The 17,587-nt window shown below is 37.1% G+C and overlaps 2 protein-coding genes across 2 annotated transcripts; both read right to left on the reverse strand.

The window, feature by feature from the left end:
* Positions 1-1,333: 1,333 nt before the first annotated feature.
* Positions 1,334-10,769, reverse strand: LOC141644282 (phosphatidylinositol 3-kinase, root isoform). Its single transcript, XM_074453774.1, has 20 exons — positions 10,464-10,769; positions 9,430-9,535; positions 8,845-8,938; positions 8,542-8,700; positions 8,228-8,437; positions 7,666-7,841; positions 7,207-7,354; positions 7,027-7,122; positions 6,038-6,173; positions 5,828-5,949; positions 5,093-5,287; positions 4,628-4,798; positions 4,349-4,486; positions 3,188-3,342; positions 2,925-3,068; positions 2,637-2,784; positions 1,935-2,120; positions 1,786-1,849; positions 1,584-1,627; positions 1,334-1,528 (listed from the first exon to the last, which is right to left on the reverse strand). The coding sequence occupies exons 1-17, from the start codon at positions 10,573-10,575 to the stop codon at positions 1,983-1,985; spliced, it is 2,448 nt and encodes an 815-aa protein (XP_074309875.1). The 5' UTR covers positions 10,576-10,769; the 3' UTR covers positions 1,334-1,528; positions 1,584-1,627; positions 1,786-1,849; positions 1,935-1,982.
* An 809-nt stretch (positions 10,770-11,578) lies between these two features.
* On the reverse strand, positions 11,579-14,902 carry LOC141644289 (polygalacturonase ADPG2-like). Its single transcript, XM_074453783.1, has 8 exons — positions 14,576-14,902; positions 14,101-14,229; positions 13,833-14,003; positions 13,518-13,538; positions 13,221-13,428; positions 13,065-13,146; positions 12,766-12,991; positions 11,579-11,976 (listed from the first exon to the last, which is right to left on the reverse strand). The coding sequence occupies exons 1-8, from the start codon at positions 14,795-14,797 to the stop codon at positions 11,737-11,739; spliced, it is 1,299 nt and encodes a 432-aa protein (XP_074309884.1). The 5' UTR covers positions 14,798-14,902; the 3' UTR covers positions 11,579-11,736.
* Between the last annotated feature and the right edge of the window lie 2,685 nt (positions 14,903-17,587).

Raw genomic sequence — 17,587 nt, forward strand, 5'->3', positions numbered from 1 at the left:
CGGGCGTATTACTAATTAGGTCCGGGAGCATTTTCGGCTTTGCTATGTCAACCATACGTCCCATGATGGTGACCTGGTTATCGGGCGCGTGTCGGGTATTGGTGGCATCCCGAACTCCGGTTGGATTACACACGGTGGCGGGTCGTATGACTCGAGAATTGTTGAAAGTATCATCTTGGTAAAATGCGGTTTCGTCGATTCTGATCGCATCTTGTTGTTTCGACATTTTCTTAGCTTTTTGGGTGGGTTCTTGTTGGTTTTTTTTTTTTTGGGAATGAATGTGACTAGCTTCTAGTGTCGCTCCCCACAGACGGCGCCAATTGTTCCGGGTGTAATTCCAGAGCAAGTATCGTTACCACCCGTGGCTTGTAGAGTAATGTCTTTGGTTGGATTCTTCTTGTCCTTATCGTTCTCTCGGCCTCTCTGCAACAATGAACGGCGGGGCTTGGCTTTGTGCCAAGCGTACTCACTCCGACGCTCAAGTCGATAAACTCAAAGGATTAAGTTGTGTTGCTTGGCTAGGTATGTATTGTAGAGAGATGAGGAGATATTACAGGATGAATAGTGTATTTAGGTTAAGTTGTGGGATCCTTTCCTCAATGAAGGTTGAGGAGTATATATGTGCTTTCACCTTTTGTCACGTAGTGACAAGTGGCCAAGTGGGCGATCGGTGGAAAGACCGTTCTACCCTCGGTAGATGGACCTACGGCGGGCCGGCCGAGGGTCTTGGATGTGAGTACGCGGATATGTGCCCATTTTGGCGGGTTGCCATGCCGATACCCCTGCTGGCTAGCGGTGCCGGGTCGATCGGCTAGGCGGTCTAAGTCGTTGACTTGCTGTGGATATCTTTGACCTCGTTCAATATGTTGACTTGGTCAGCGGTGCAGAATATGCCCCATCAGAATCAATTATTGATAATTTAGAATCGGAAGGTATGCCTTCAAACGGTCATTTTTGTCTGAAGTCTTCGGACCATATATGACACATTTACAATTAAATGTGACAGTTTAAATAATCACATTTTAAATAAAAATGGTTATATAAGACCACCTGAAGGCTTCAAACCGATTAGTCCATTTAAAATGAGAATTATCAAATTTAGAAAGATCCATTTAATGGGTTGACTAAAATGGGTTCAAAGTTTGCATCACATGGATGAAATATTATTGTCTGATCAACAAACAGCAATCGCGTATGACAGCTAAAGAGGAACATCCTTCAATCCTTCCTCGAACTTGCCACACCGTCTCTTCTTTATATTTCAGATTAGCAAGCTAAAGTTCTAAGAGCGAATCTAATATTTCGGTTTATGTGAAGAGAAGATCGAGGAAGATCTGAAAGAAACCGTCCATACCATGTCTCAATTCTTAATTATAAACTGTACAATTGCTGAAACAAGTCAAACAACAAGCCCTTGTGAAAAACTATTTACATTATACATCTTGCCTTTCGGTTTCTTAGTTTCACAATATATTAATCAGGAGCTTAGCCAAAGCCGAAGAAGCTTCTTTACACCTGACTCTTGAGTCTTGAGAATTCCATGAACCGACCAAGTTTCTTAATTCTTTTAATAGAATATATACAACTCGGGCCAGAAACCAGTACAGCAAAACACTTTCTTTTCAATCTGAAAAAAAAAAAAAAAAAAAAAGAAGCGCGTAGTAGTTAGCATGGTTAATTGATGACTAAAACAAGGGTAAAAGAGATGCCAAGTAATTAATAGTCCCTCCGTCCCAATCATTTGTTTACCGTTTATATTCTTTATGAGAGAATTAGAGGAAATACCTGAGTGCGCTTAAAAAAGACTTTCGTAGCAGATCCAACAGATAATATTATACACGATGTGATCCTAAGAAATGACGAGAAAGGCTAGTGAGAATTGGAGGCAGTTAGCAATTTAGCATAAATGAGGCTGATTGCCGAAGGCGTCATACCTGATAATAATAATAGATGTCAATTTAGTACCCGAGTTAGAATATGGATCAACGCCAGTATTGGGCCCATCTATGTATCGTCTCCACCATTTGTGGGAACAAAGCACTAACACTGTCATTAATGAGATCTTGAAAGAAATGTATGCTGGCTTCATCGTCCAGGTCCAACCGAAACTTCTCTTGTAGCTAGAAAAATTAAAACATAAATTGTGATAATCTAGTTTGAAATTACATGGAGAATAAGATCATGGTATTAGACTTGAGTCATGACACCCCATCACAAGCATTGTATTATATCTGGTCTGCAATACCAAATCATGACCTCGTTATAAGCGTTTGAGTGTAGCACAACCGCATTTGGAGGCAGTACCAGCCGCATTTATGGTGCAATGACAGAAATTAGGCTATGACGCTATATCGAGTTGAGGTCGTGATGACGAACCAGTCTTTTATGGATGAAACTACAGATAGTATTCATTCAATACTAGACCTGGCAGACGGCGATTCAATTTGCCATTGTTTCGTTCGTGGAACATCCCCTTTATAATGTCAAAAGAATGGTTAATTTTTTTTTTTTAATGATCATGGTTGATTGTCAAAGCCAAAAGAGGAAATATGATGGGATGTAGGCAGTAATAATTAGTCCGTATATACAGTCAGGTGCTCAGGTAATAAAAATAGGGGGCGTAATATAGATCTCACCTTTAAAATACCCTTTTCAGGATCAGACGCAATGTCAGGAATGTTAGAGCCCGCCATCAGATGGAACAAATTCAAGATTAGATTACTGGATTTGCGAAGAATATTGTATGCTTCACAGCAATATGACTTAAATCTTGTATAGTATGGACTGCAGGAAGAAGGAAAGCATTCAAGTTATTTGACATATATTGCCCAAAACCAAACCAACACCAAAAGATGGTCAGCATTTACTTTGGCACAAGTTAGGATGCGAGAACCAAAAACAAATACAGAGAATAGTTACAATACCTTTCAGCTCCGCCCATGGCCTCAACCATTTCTTTGCAGAGTTTCATTGGTGGAGGAAACGGTTTAGGATCTCGGCCCAATATGAACCCAAAATCAACGTGAAAGAGTCGGCCATCATCCCTAAGGAGAAGATTGTCTAGATGCCTACGTAACACAATGAAAAGAAACATTAAAGTAATCAAAGCATCATAGAGATATAAAATAGAAATGGATTAAGTAATTACTAAGCAAAGCTTAGGGTAGGAAACAGTGTGAGAATTTACCTATCTCCTACACCCAAAATATATGTGATAACCGAATAACCAGCACAGCTCTTAATAAAAGTTTCAAGACAAGTCGCAGTTATTCCAAATGGTCCATTCTCATCGGGATGGAACTTCTGTAGAAAACCAATGATGGTTCGATATTCTGAGAGAACCTGGAAATTAACGAGAATGACGCTTTAGTTCACTACTTCACTGTTAGATACAAAATGCATAACACCCTAGTATTCTACCAAGGAACCTCGCAACCCTATGAAGCAAAGGAAAAGAATGGTACATAAGGTAAGAGGACTATGACAGACACCGTTGACAGGAACGGCAAACACGTGCGCAGACTGATGGTTGTCAGTTCACATATCACTAAAACCAGATATCTCAATCAAGAAAAGACACCACTGTCATTAATTGAGGTCAAACAGTGAGCCTTGTGTTAGATGGTCTCACATGTGAGACCAACCCATATTCTTATGTACTCCTCATCTAATTATATGATTAGTGGATTGAGTAAGGATTCACTCCAGTTGTTGTAATGACTGGAGAGACCAGTTCCTTTGGTGATCCAATGAAACGTGTACAATAAAGATGGATGGCTACAATTGTTTCCTCGCTGACCCATCTGTCCACCATCTTACCAATTTTTCTGTTTTTGATTCTAAAAAGTTGGTCCAAACTTCGACGACGACTGAACTTAGCTTTGCCGGAAAGCTTATTTACTTCGACCGCAAATTATTATACCGTCGGCGACCTTAGATATTCTGGACTGCGATTATTGAACCAATGGCGATCAAGGTTGAGGCAGTGGGTGCTTTGAAAATGGGGGGTTTTGGTTTATGATCATATAGAGAGAAACCGCTAGTGCAAGTCGGGAATAATGGTTGTGCTATTAGTTTGGTGCAGCCATGGCTAATTGTAAGGGAGGAAATGAAGTGCAGATTTTTTAAATGGACATAATAATGTACAATTGATTAGGCCTTGAAAATAATCTGGGCGGTTGATCTGAACTGGACCCTCCAGTTCTTTGCCACTACTGGAGTGGTCCTAATGGATTGGTCTAACACGTGAGATCATCTCATACAAGTTTTCGTTCAGGTCAAAAGGCAAAAGCCAAAGAAACAGTGGTTATGGCACATGAAGGAAACTTGAAAGTCAGCTCTAAAATACCTGAGCTAAAGAACGTGATGGTATAAATTCCATCATGCCTTCTTCTTGGCCAGTTGCTAGAACTCTGTATGGGGTTAAGTGAAGGTCAAGATTCTCCAGTTTAAGCAGCCGATCCATGAGAGAAACCATTTGAATTACCTATAAAAGAGCAGAAGCAATCTTTAGAAGATATAGAAAAAAAACAATCACAATATTAGAGAGGCAAGAAATCGTGGTTACAAGATTTACGTTTCACACTAGCCTAAAGGTTTATGAATGAACAAGAGAAAAATAACGCACCAGTTGGTCTTGCCTCATGTCATCACCTTTCTTAAATATTATTTTACAGTTTTCTCCACTAGCAGTTCGGAATGTCAGACGTAAAGGATGCAAAGCACTTTTAAACAATCCACACTCATTTGGCACGATTCCCGTAATAAGTACTTTAGGCGCCAAAGGACATCGTATAGGCTGAAGATAACAAATACAAACATAACATCATGGAACGACAGATTTAATTGGTCCTTCAAAAACAGGAATGGAATAGCAACATAACACTACTACCATCCCAATATTATAGTCTTCATTTGACTTTGATAATCACCTGATGTTAACTCTGATCAGTAGTTTCTCCATATATACATGGAGATATAATGAAAAATTTGACATGTTCGATCATATGGTTTGGTGTAAGAAACTAGATCAAATTGGGGAACATAATACGATGGAGGGAGTACGTAACTAAGATAAGGCATAGTGGCATACCTCCTCAAAAGTGGTAAGCTCACTCAGAAGGCCCGAAAGAAGCTGCCGAAGCTTCTGCATTTTCTTCTGTGTTCCACCACGAACATTACTAACATCCCTCATTATTGAGCACAACTGAGCTGTCAGTTCAGTTTCACGCACCAAGCTTTGCCACAACTTAAATCCATCATCTCCTCCAGTCTCGGAAGCTGAGAGCTAACACCAAGTAGATGGCAGTATAACTTAAGTCAGACAACAGAAAGAATTATGATAACAAGTGCCAAAAAAGGAAAAATACTTAAAAAATTCTACCTATCGGTCAAAAGAAACCTTTTTTGTAACTATCAAAAAATTACCTACCGATCTCTAAACTCTGGGATCGTCATAAAACAAACACAGGATAACTCTTTCAGCCTATCTAAATACAGTTTACAACTCATTTATACGACTTAACATCCCTGTCAACAGGGAAATCAAATCTATCTAATTTCAAATGGCTGTAGGAAAGGAGAATACGGACATTTCATACATGTACCAATGCAACGACAAAATGAGCGATGGACTGCCAAATGAGGATAATACATCTCATAAGAGAACAGATTACAAATCTGCAAATTGTGTTGCAAACAACTAACACTACCATTTAGGAGATGTGTTAAATCGAGGCCATATATACATACCTTAACCACAATAAGACACCATATATCATCCATTATTCCATGAATTAGGGGAGAAAATGAACATATAAATTCTTACCTTTAGCATATTCTCTTCCAACATTTCGTAAGTACAGTAAAAGCGCTTCGCATATGCAGGATCATGAAGTTCGACAGCTACATACCAACGGAGAAAACTGGCCAGTTCAATATTTCTTAAAGCTGCAAACATTTACAGGTGGCAGCAATAAGTAAATAGTCACTCCACCAGAAGTATGAATGGGAGCACAAAGAGGATAAAAGAAATTACAGCGTTGCATGAGGAACTGAGAAAGGCGTGATCTATCTGAGCGCTCAAATCGGAGAGCCTGGACTAGCTGAAGAAGGTAGCATTGCAGCTCATCGTCATCAGCTCTGTCAAGAACACTCACAGCATAGCCTCGAACCTGTAGAATAATAAGGAATTATATGTTATACCTCAAGATATACAGTTATTGTAAAGATGTTAGTTTTCCCCAGGTCCACCTTTCTCAGAAGCAAAAACAAAAGCCAGCTAGGGCAAAAAGAATTAAAAAAAGAAAAGAAAAAAAAAGGAGTGTTACATCTTGGGGGAGGGGGCCAGATTTTATTTTGTTGCGTACCCGAGTTTGACATGACAGAGTGACACCCAGGGTGGATTCGGATCAAAAAGAGGAGGAAAGGGTGGGGAAGATAAATGACGAGGTGAGTTTACCCTCCAAATCCTTCCAATGTTTGGAGAGATTCTAATTTGCCTTGGAGGAGGGGAATGGAGGGATCTATATTCCCTCCGCTTCAAATCCCTCTACATTTTGTCAATCAAACAAAGGAAATCACCCCCCTTTATTTTCCTCCCCTCCCTTTCTTTTCATGTCCTTTTTATCCAAACAAAGCATCAAGGATAGAACTATATAAGTAGGAAATAAGGATATAGCCCTACTGTTATAATTCCAACATTTCTCCAAGAGCAGCAGAAAAACGACATCGCATGAACCATTTTGTATGACATCCTCAAACATGTCTCTAAATAACTTAGAAAACCCTAAATGTTTTTAATTTATAAAAGAAATTGATTTTTGAAGACATATCCTCACACCTGTATCGGCTGTATGGCTGTATCCACAGTTTAAGGCAGAGGATGCATATCTAAGAGGGCTTAGTTTGACACGAATATCTAACCCTGTCCAAAACTCGTACACAAGTCTGAGTAACACAGGTTGCAAGTGTATTGGTTCCATAACTTCGAAACTATGAACAGATCATTTACTGTCACATACTGACCTCTTCACTTTCAAATACAGGAGACAACAGTTCCAGGGCATCAGAGACATCAACCATCACCCACTTACCCATCAATTCAATTGCCTGCTTTGCTTCCTGAAAATGCATTGATCACATCAATACAGTACATGAAAAGTGGCAAAAAGACTACCAGAAGGCACAAAACACCAAAATATTCACCTGAACATCACTCCATTCAACACACCGGAGAAACTTGGTTAGCGCTTTTTTCTCTGACATCAAAGAGAATCTGAATTTCCACAAAAGCTGCTTTTCATCTCCGCTTAAGGTCCTTGTTGGTGGGTATTTCAGAATTCTCTGTATTGCTCTACAAATAGAGATATAGCTTACAGTTAAGTATCTTGAAGGGCGTGATTTATAACACTACAGACAATAACGGTGAACTCCATGTGACACACATAAGACGCATAAACAAGATGTGGTAGGTTCATGTGAAGCTTGTTAGTAAATGCTATGAAGCAAATTTAACACAAGATTGCAATTAAAATTTCTGGATAGCACCCCACAGGCAAACTATTTGACTCTGCATTTATAGGTGATAGTCGCAACTTCCACGGGCTAATTCGTTATAACAGCCCAGACACAAACTGCACAGAATTCATTAGATCTCAATCTTACTTCCTTTCATTCGAGCTTGGCTTCAACTCCCGGTCAATAATACCACGACTAAAGCTCCTATTAAGCTTTATCTGCTTGTGCTCTGAAGGATTTATCTTTCCCACCTCTGGATCCCACACAGTAACAAGTTCATTTGCGCCTATTGGAGATGGTAAGAAAACATTTGGGCCAGATTCCTACATCAGAAGAAAATGAATCACATTACTAGTAGATTCACAGCATTACAAATAAACCACGCCAACAACTTGTTAAAATATGCAGGAACTGAATCAATAGCCATCACCATCAAAGTATATGCCTATTTGACTCCTAAGCAGCTAAATCCAAGACTAATGGTGGCACAAATGCAATAGTAAAACTGAACTCCTTGATAATTTAGCATTAGAAGTTTCGTATCAAGGGTTCCCAAGAAATTAAGGACAATTAACAGATAAAGATAGTTCGATAGAATTATCGAAGACTACAATGCATTATCAAAAGAATAGAAATTTACACGGAGTAGCCACTTCAAAATATTAATCAACCGTAAACTGGCGCAACTAAAGGCTGATTTAATAAGTACCTGGAAGACAACTTGATGTTCGAAACTGCAGAAATCAACGACAATATATAACTGGGAACTCCTAGTCCCACAACTTTCGCGTTCCTTAATTTTCTCCATTGCTTTAAATGTTAGACGATCAAGCCAATCTACGCGTGGAATTTGTCCTCTTTCATATTTATTCATAAGCTTCTCGAGACGTTCTAACTCCCCTCGCTCGAGTCTGGGGACCTAAAAGATGGTTAGATATTCAATCACAATCTGAACCTTGGAACTTTGGAAGCTTATTACAGATCTACCGTTTTGTATTATGGAATTTAAAAACATTTGGTCACCTTTCCAGGAGTAGAAGAAGGAAATGATCCATCAGCTTCTTTCCCTAGCCACAGTCTAAGTTTCTGCTTTCCTGTTCTAAGTTGTTTTTTGCTGTTAAATAGTGGTATGGTTGCTCCACCAATCAGTCCTTCCTCTTTCCCACATGAAACATCCCATACCTATTTTGAGAAAAGCAACCGTCAAGGACAACTCAAATGAAGATTTTTACGTGATGAATCCCCTTGCATGCCAATTCAACATCCATATTTCCAATGCATGCAAACGAAGGAGTACAGAGGCACAAAATGTGAACTATGGGTTACCGTAAAAGCAAGTTGTGAGAGAGCAGTGAGATCTCGGTATTTGGTGCTCAATGTAATCAACTCACTCCAGCAAAATGACTGCCCAGATTCCAGCCTACAAGAATATTGGCAATCTCAGGCTCTCAGCCATGACAGGTTGTGATTAAGCTCATAGTAGCTTAATGACAGAGCAAACATATTACCAAGCATAGGAAAATGCACCCCGATAGAATATGCCGTAAAATATATATGCCATTGTAAAATCTCAGAAGACTTTCATTATGGACCAGGGTAAGCATGCCGTTGCATGTGACTATAGGTCGTGCCAAAAGATCACCCTCTCTTTTAGTCCATCATAGGGTACATAATCGACTAATTCACAAAGCAAACACTAACCAAAATTTTTTTTATCTTGTCAAAAAGACACACGAGCCTTCTGCATATTATCAAACTCTCATTGTTTAAAAATATGAGGCGGACAGCTTACTAGACAAAATGACTCAAAAATGGACAGCATTCAGGCTCAATGAATCTAACCCACTAATATCTAACAGGCCAAAGATAGCCTCAACAGTAACAGCATAAGAAATGATATAGGAACTATACCTGGTCCTCATCGGGAGTCCAAAAGGAGCACCGTCAATGAACAAGGCACATTCAGCATATAGTTCTCCTCGCCTCTCCTCTGCTGCATAACCAACATCTGCAGGAGCTTCAGCAAACCAAAGGCTTTCATTAGGAGCATATAAACAATGCCCATTGGTAATACTGAACACCTATCACACAAATTCAGCATGAACTCCCTTGGTCTCGTGTAACCTCTAATTTTGATACTCACTGTGTCCCCACGAATAGTATGCGCTAGCTTCTAGATAAGTAGATATGCTCACTGTGTAAGCCCAAGCAGTGGAGCAGGGAGTGCAAGACCCACTCTCCACCACACCAAACATACATCCAAAGGAAACATAAACTATTGGCGGGGATAGAGGAAAATGGAAACTATTCAGGAGGGGGCAGAGGGACTACTCAACAGTCAACACCACACCGCTAACAAAGATTAAAAGGTCGAAACCTTAATGCTAAAGAACTTAACTAATGTGAGTCGGAGAAGCAAGGCGGCATCAACGTTTTGCCCGGTGCTTAATCAAGAATTTCAGCAACTGGGTAGCTAAAAACAACATAAGCTATAGGTACACTAAGTCTCAACTACTTCCTCCCGTTTCAACCATTTGTTTACCTTTGATTAAAATACTCATCACAACGAATAAAAAAAGGTAAACAAACGATTGGGACGGAGGGAGTATACTACATAGCTTGGCATTTACTTGTTGTCCATGGAGAAAACATTCCTAAAGATCTAAACTTTATCATATAAACCTCGCAGAAACCATAAAACAACCAAACCCAACTCAAAATTAGGTCAAATTTAACATTAAAACCCATAACAATCAAATTAACATAAATTAGGGAATCTGGGTAATATCATATTTTCATAATCAAGCATATTTACAAGAAATTCACTAATTCAGTAATTAATTAGCAATTAATTACTACACTTATGAAATTTGTTCAATTAAAGATCAAACCTACAAACCCAACAAAAAAATTTAACAAAAAACAGAAAAATTAAAGTAAAATACCAGAAATAGGAGAATTGAGAGGAGGTAAAGCACCCTCTAAACGTTCAATTCGAAAAGTAACAGGAAGATTAATGTCGCAAGATAAGAAGAATCTGAACTCTGGTCCACTCATTATTTGATAATTAAATCAAGTTTCATATACAATGATGAAGATTTTGATAATGGTGGATTAATCTTTGATTTACGATTGCTGTATTTGTTCTTCTTTGATTTTTGTAATTTGTGAATTGTGATCGTTGTGTACAAATTTTATTGGGGTGAGTTTATGTTTGTCTAATTGTGTTCGAGTTTAGTTGTGTTGTTCTTACTCCCTACTCAAAGTTTGTGCGGGCAAACTTGTTTAAGGTGGTTTTCAGTAGAATTGACATACGGGTCAATCGGGTTGAGTTTGGATTGGATCAAACTCAACATGGAGTCGAGTCATTTGAGTTTGTGAAAAGAAATGAATTGAATTGAATCATTTCGGAATTGAGTTATTTTCGAGTCTAAAATTATTAAGTTCTTTGGAGATAATGGTTAATTTGTAATAATAAACATTTGGGTCAGGTCATATGTAGTTATGTACTCAGGCAAGTCGGGTTATATACAGGGCTCGAGTCATTCGTTTGGACGTCGGGTCGGATTATTCGAGTATGCTCAATTTTGCGAGCTCTATTTTAGGGGTTGGTTGTTGGTACTCTTAAATTGGGTTAAATCTCGTTAGCATCATATTTATCCTTGTAGTTTCCTTTTCACACCGAAAAAAAAAAACTTGTGAAACTCCCTTATACGACTTTAACGACTAAGTAACTTCACATTTGTATAGCTAATGTTTTGGTGACGAGATTTAGTATCACCTCTCATAACTTTATTAGCTAAGTTAGCTAACATCTAAATTGTAACTCTGACTTGTGCAACTACTTGATGTGAATTGTGAAGGCACCGTTTTGGACTAATAGTGTGTTCATGTAACATTGTAACTTACTCCATGATCCCAACAATGAATACTCTCAACAGCCTGAATCGGATTCAGTAACAATCTAACGGATCTAAATTCACGAAAAAAAATTATGTTTATGGAAAAAATTTCAAATTATAAACTTCTAAGCTGACTAAACAAATAAACAATGGGAATAGAACATAAAATATCTGAGTCTAACCACATTAAAAAAATTGTGTACATAAAAATGAGCTATAATTTCTTATGTATCAAATTTGTTCTTCAATGCTTTCCCTATATTTATAAACAAACAAATCAAAAATCACGACTGAAAACGATATTTAATATCAGGGCTCAAAACCCGGCTGAATCGAGGAGACAGTAAGCCGGGGGAACAACGACACCATACTCAGACACCGTGGCTGAGTTACAGAATGTATCAGCAGTGCCATTTTTACTGAGTAAGGCAATGTTGATCAGGTCTATGTTTTTGCATGGAACTGTGTCACTGCAAGCAAACTTCATTGCTATATCACTCTTGGTGAATCCAATTATGTTCTTGAATTTGATATCACTTATTTCTACTGCTGATGTCTGTCAAATTTAGCAGAAAAAACAGAACCTTTGTCAGAATACAAATTCTCACATGAGACGGTTTTATAATAGAAATTACGGAAATTTCTCATGGTACCCCTTAATTTTGTCAGATTTCCCATGGCACCCTGCTTTTAAAAATCTGCCTATGATACCCTTGAGGTTCCATTTTTGTGCCTATGCTACCCCTAATGTAACGGCCGTTAAATGGACGTTAAGTTTTGATGATGTGACAACGAATTAAAAATTAAAAAATATTAATATATGGGTTTTTCTAAATTAAATATGAAATAAAAAAGCATGGGTACCATGGGAAACCTAACAAAATTGAGGGGTACCATGAGAAATTTCCGTAATTTTTAATTACTAATAATTTATCGTCACATCATCAAAATTTAACCTCCATTTAACGATCACACATTATCAAAATTTAACCTCCATTTAACGATCGTTAAATTAGGGTACCATGGGAAAATTTCCGTAAAAATTATCACGACATGGCATCATGTTATATTAGTGTGACTGCTTTATGCAGATGTCAACTGGCTTAATTGGTAAAGTCATGAGCAGTGGTACTCATGACCTGGGTTCGAACCCAGTCAACATCAATACCGCCCTTGTGGCCGTCTTATAGGAGAGTAGGACACTAAAGGTTGTCAGGAAGAGTGAAGCAGTTGCTAAAGAGTTACTTACGAGTAATGTCACTCTGACTCGGTTAGAAATATCTGACAAAGGTACTTAATGACAGCGAAAACAAGTACAGACTGCGGAGTAATGAATAAAACTCACCTGGTTCGCGCAAGGAGTGGTAGAATCACAGTAGAACTGATCAATGATAACAGGGTTTTTAACATCTTGCATGATCACATTTTCGAACTTTATCTTCTTAGCATAACCAGATCCTCCCTGCCAACTCTTAATCCTTACACCGTTTGTTGTATTCCTAAAGAAGGCGCCATTTAGGTGAATTTTCTCTACGAAATCAGTAGCATTATCTTTTCCGAGACTTCCAATGCTACAAATGTCATACAGAATGATTACAGTCTAATTTTTATAGGAACATTTTGGTAGATAGAATAGTAGTGTACCTAATTCCGTGTCCAGGACCACATTGAATTGATTTCATCTTGATATTTGAACAACCAGCGATGATGGATATACAGTCGTCTCCTGCAGGTAAACATGTCTCGCTCTTACTCCATCTTAACCCAATGTTAAATATAACGGAGTATTTGGAAACATACCTGTTCCGATTCTGCATCTTTTAAGGACAACATTAGTTGCGTTCAACAGATGTATCCCGTCAGTATTAGGACTGTTTGCAGGAGCAGTTACTAGCATATTGGACACCCGGACAGTATCTGAACGCGCAATAGTAAAATGAAACTGCTGGCTATTCCGGATTGTTAGATCTCTGACATAAATTGCTGAGCTATTATCTATCGTTAATGACTGCAGAAACAGCATCATGTATCAGACTTTCTGTCAGTTCCGAAACTGTAATTAGCGCAAAAGAATCGGTTAAATGGAGATGTACTTACTGTAGGTGCTTTTGTACATGGCTGTTCGATCAAGGCGATTCAGAAAAACAAAGAAATTAGTTAGTAACCGCTTCTTAGCGTAAAATGCAATCAGTTTCTGTCTTTCCGAGTCTTAATGACAGGATTATGACATCGCGACATGTTTACAAAATTATTTTGCCTTATTCTGTCATATTCCAATTTCCAAGTCTTCGAAAAGCGGACTTTAATTTGACTCCACAAATTTGAAACAATTTTTTTTTTTTTTGGTAAAACCGCGCTACATTAAGATGTGACAAGTATCGACATGTGTTTACGTCTTACAATAGGACTTACATTGGTCTTGTTCCTTTTGCAGGATGCTGCCCACCAGTTACTGCCTGAACCGTCAATAACCCCGTTACCTTTGAACAGAACTCCGGTCAAGTTGTTAAAACATAACCATAGTCGAATCAAAGTCGGGTCCCACTCCTTGATTTTAGCTGGTGCTACTATTGTGCCTTCAATCTGTAACCAGAAAGGCAAAAAGTCAAAAACCCATAAAGACATTTTATGAATATTGTCACTCGATGCTTATACCAGCTAAACTAATTGACATACGTACCTTGACAATAAGCTTGTCAACACAAGGACCATTGAATATTGTCGCATTGACCAAATAACGGCGTCCTTTAGGAACCAGAAGTATTGATTTTCGCTTAGAGCATGCCTTACCCCATGCTTTCGAGAAGGCCTAACAGTAACAATGTATTAATTCAATGTTAAGATTTAAGAAACAAAAAGACAAAGTCTTGATTTTCGCTTAGAGCATGCCTCATCACATGCTTTCGAGAAGGCCTAACAATAACAATGTTTTAATTCAATGTTAAGATTTAAGAAAACAAAACAACGGACAAAGTCTTGATTTTCGCTTAGAGCATGCCTAATCCCATGCTTCGAGAAGGCCTAACAGTAACAATGTTTTAATTCAATGTTGAGATTTAAGAAACAAAACGACAAAGTCTTGTGCAAGACGGTTTTACAGAACAAAAAACGTGCTGATGAAACAAAAACGAACAAATAGGTACAGAAGTACATACCTGAGTATCATCAGAAATTCCATCTCCAATGGCACCAAAGCTATCAACATTCACAATAACTCTTCCTTTCGACGATGGCATTTCAAAAGCTTCGATTTCATCGTCTTCATTGGTGTCGAAATTGCCTAGCTCACCAAGCATAGCAAATCCATCATGTAGCTTTTCTGCTGTCCCATGAACTGTGATTAACAAACTTAGCAAAAATATAACTAATGTTTTCATTATATTTATGACAACTTAAATTAAATTTAATTGAATTTTGAAGCAAAAAAATTATTGAGTTTTTTTTTGTAAAGAAATATCTGAGCTTTCCTTATATACTAGTGGACAGCAGAATCCCGTCAAAATATTCATGCCATATCTACGACAAGTTCAGGGTCCCATATTGTGTCATCTCCTGTACAAAGTATAAAATTACCGAAAACGCTACAGTTACACCTAGTGTATTGAAAGTTCATACATCATTAATTACGAGTTTACGACTTGACACTTAGTATCATTAATGGTAATATGTTTTAAAAAAAATAAATAGTAATGGTAATTTCGCATGCACTTTTTTATGTTAACCATTAATTAATTGTAGTAACGGTTTTAGCAGGATATTTTTTTAGCTTTTTTTTAGGGAAAAACTTCTTATAAGAGTCCCTAAAAACAAGAGGATCAATGCACTCGGGAACCGTCCCAACCCAAAACCGCGTCGAGTATGAAGTGGTAATAGGTGAGCCATGGCATTCCAATCTCTACGAATGAAATTAATATCATATTATATCATCAACTAGATATGACGATTTTAAGATTTTATAGTAACAAATATAAAAACTAGTGGAATATGAGGCGAGACGTCATTTTATGACACATGACTTAATCTCAACTGAAACATGTGAATGTATTTTAGAAAAGGCCATCCACAAATAAAACATGCATAAGTTCCTTATAACCGCTTTTTTAGAGTATTTGTTTTTCTTTTAAACTAGTTTTAATACCGTGCAAAGAAAATGCACGGTATTTTTAACAATGAATTTTACTAAGAAACGTGAAAAGAGTAAACATTACGTACATAAATACACTAAGTTAGATATAAAAAATACATTACTCTGTAAAGATTGAAGAGTAAAATTACTTAAAAAATTGTAAAATATATATTATACATAATCTGAAATTACATTATATTATTTCTATTCAAAAATCGATTTTTCTTTTGCAAGTTAATTTTATTTGTTGACTTAAATTTGTACAAAATTAAAAGTATATTTTTTGTTAGGTATTGTAAAGTAATTTCTTAAAATTTAAAGTGCGGGGCGCATAAAGTATATTTGAAATGACAATTTTATTAATATAATAATGCAACATTGGTATAGTGTTTTGTAAAATTTAGTGAATAGAATTATAAATTTGTAAAACGTACAAAAGAAAAGAAATGAAATTAATTAATTTATTTTTTCAAATGGGGTCCACCACTAACAAAACAAATCCATTTTTCCTAAAATCTCTCGACCAATCAGAAAGTTTAAAAAAACTCAGCTTTTATACTATTTAGATTAGATTAGATTAATATTGTAATCCGTTTTTACGCAATTTAGTTTGAAACCGTCTCACAGGCTGATTATGAATGACCCGTGGAATACTGCATAGAAATCAGTATTGGTGGATTAAAACCAATTGGCATTTTGAATGCTTAAACAACCATAAATAATAATAATAATAATAATAATAATAATAATAATAATAATAGGTCAAACCTATCAAACACGTAACCAATCAAAGTCTTCAAACTGGGACAACTTCCTAGTCTGTCACGTTAGACTTATTCGACCATAATTGAAAGAGTTGGTCTTGCTTAAGACGGGTCGAATATTAAGACGGGTAGTTACACTCACAAAACGAATAGGGGGATAAGGTGGGGGCACCCCCATGTGCCTCCCACTATCCTCTATTTGGGCATTTTGTCTCACAAAATGGTATCCGTCTACAACTTAAAACGGATAGTGCCCGTCTTAAGTAAGAATTTGTGTAATTGAAAAGTGACTCACTTTATATTTAAACTTTATACTCACGTTTAAATTTAAATTCGATAATCGGAATGAAATGAGTTATGAACACCATTACACCAAACTAGACGTGTTACAATTATTTTTGTGTCACATATTTCGGCCTATCGTACAGACAGGGATATCGACTGACAGGGCGATATTGAATAATTTGTACTTCGTAATAACCACGATATTTTACAAACAAATTTTATCAACTCGAATGCATAAAACCATCAAGACTGTGTATAACATATACGGAGTACATACACGATTCTAAATCCGAGTTAAAATTAAGGGTCGGACAGTCATTTTTAGGACAGAGATGGCGGATATTTTTCTTTATTTTGATGATAGGTACACTACCAGAATGATTAGATGAATGTCAAAAATCAACGTCAAAACTTTGGTTGGTTGTGTTAGTTAGGCATTATTAAAGCGTCTAGAATTTTTAATCATACAAAATCAATCAATTAAGGATAAAATCATTGGAAATATGAAAGGTCCTTTATAGATGGCGTCCATCGATAAGCAATAAACGAAAACAATTGACTAGAACGGAAGAACAAGTATTAACTGTGGAACGGGCATAAGTCTTTGTTAAGGCGTTCCTTAGGTAAGAGACTTGTAAGTCACAAAACCAGGCGAATCTTAAATACTTCCTCTGTTTTGGGTCATTTTTTTAAATCTACTTTTGGCACAATCTATGAAAATATTGCATTACTCTTCATGTAGCCAAGAGTTATTGACCTCTTAAAGACGGTGAATTTGAAAAAAAGTTTTATCGTATTCTGAACTTGTAGCCAAGAGTTATTGACCGTCAAAGTTTTTTTTTTTGCATGAAAAGAGCGGTACATCTTAGAAAATGAAAACGTTAAGGGGTACCCGAGAAAATATCCCAAATATAAAAAATACAGCATGTGAAAAGGAACAGCTTAAAAAAAAAGGAACAACTTAGTAACTGAGTAAATTTATAGCTTAAAAA

This window comes from Silene latifolia, chromosome 2 (assembly GCF_048544455.1).
Source record: "Silene latifolia isolate original U9 population chromosome 2, ASM4854445v1, whole genome shotgun sequence".
Taxonomy (NCBI): Eukaryota; Viridiplantae; Streptophyta; class Magnoliopsida; order Caryophyllales; family Caryophyllaceae; genus Silene; species Silene latifolia.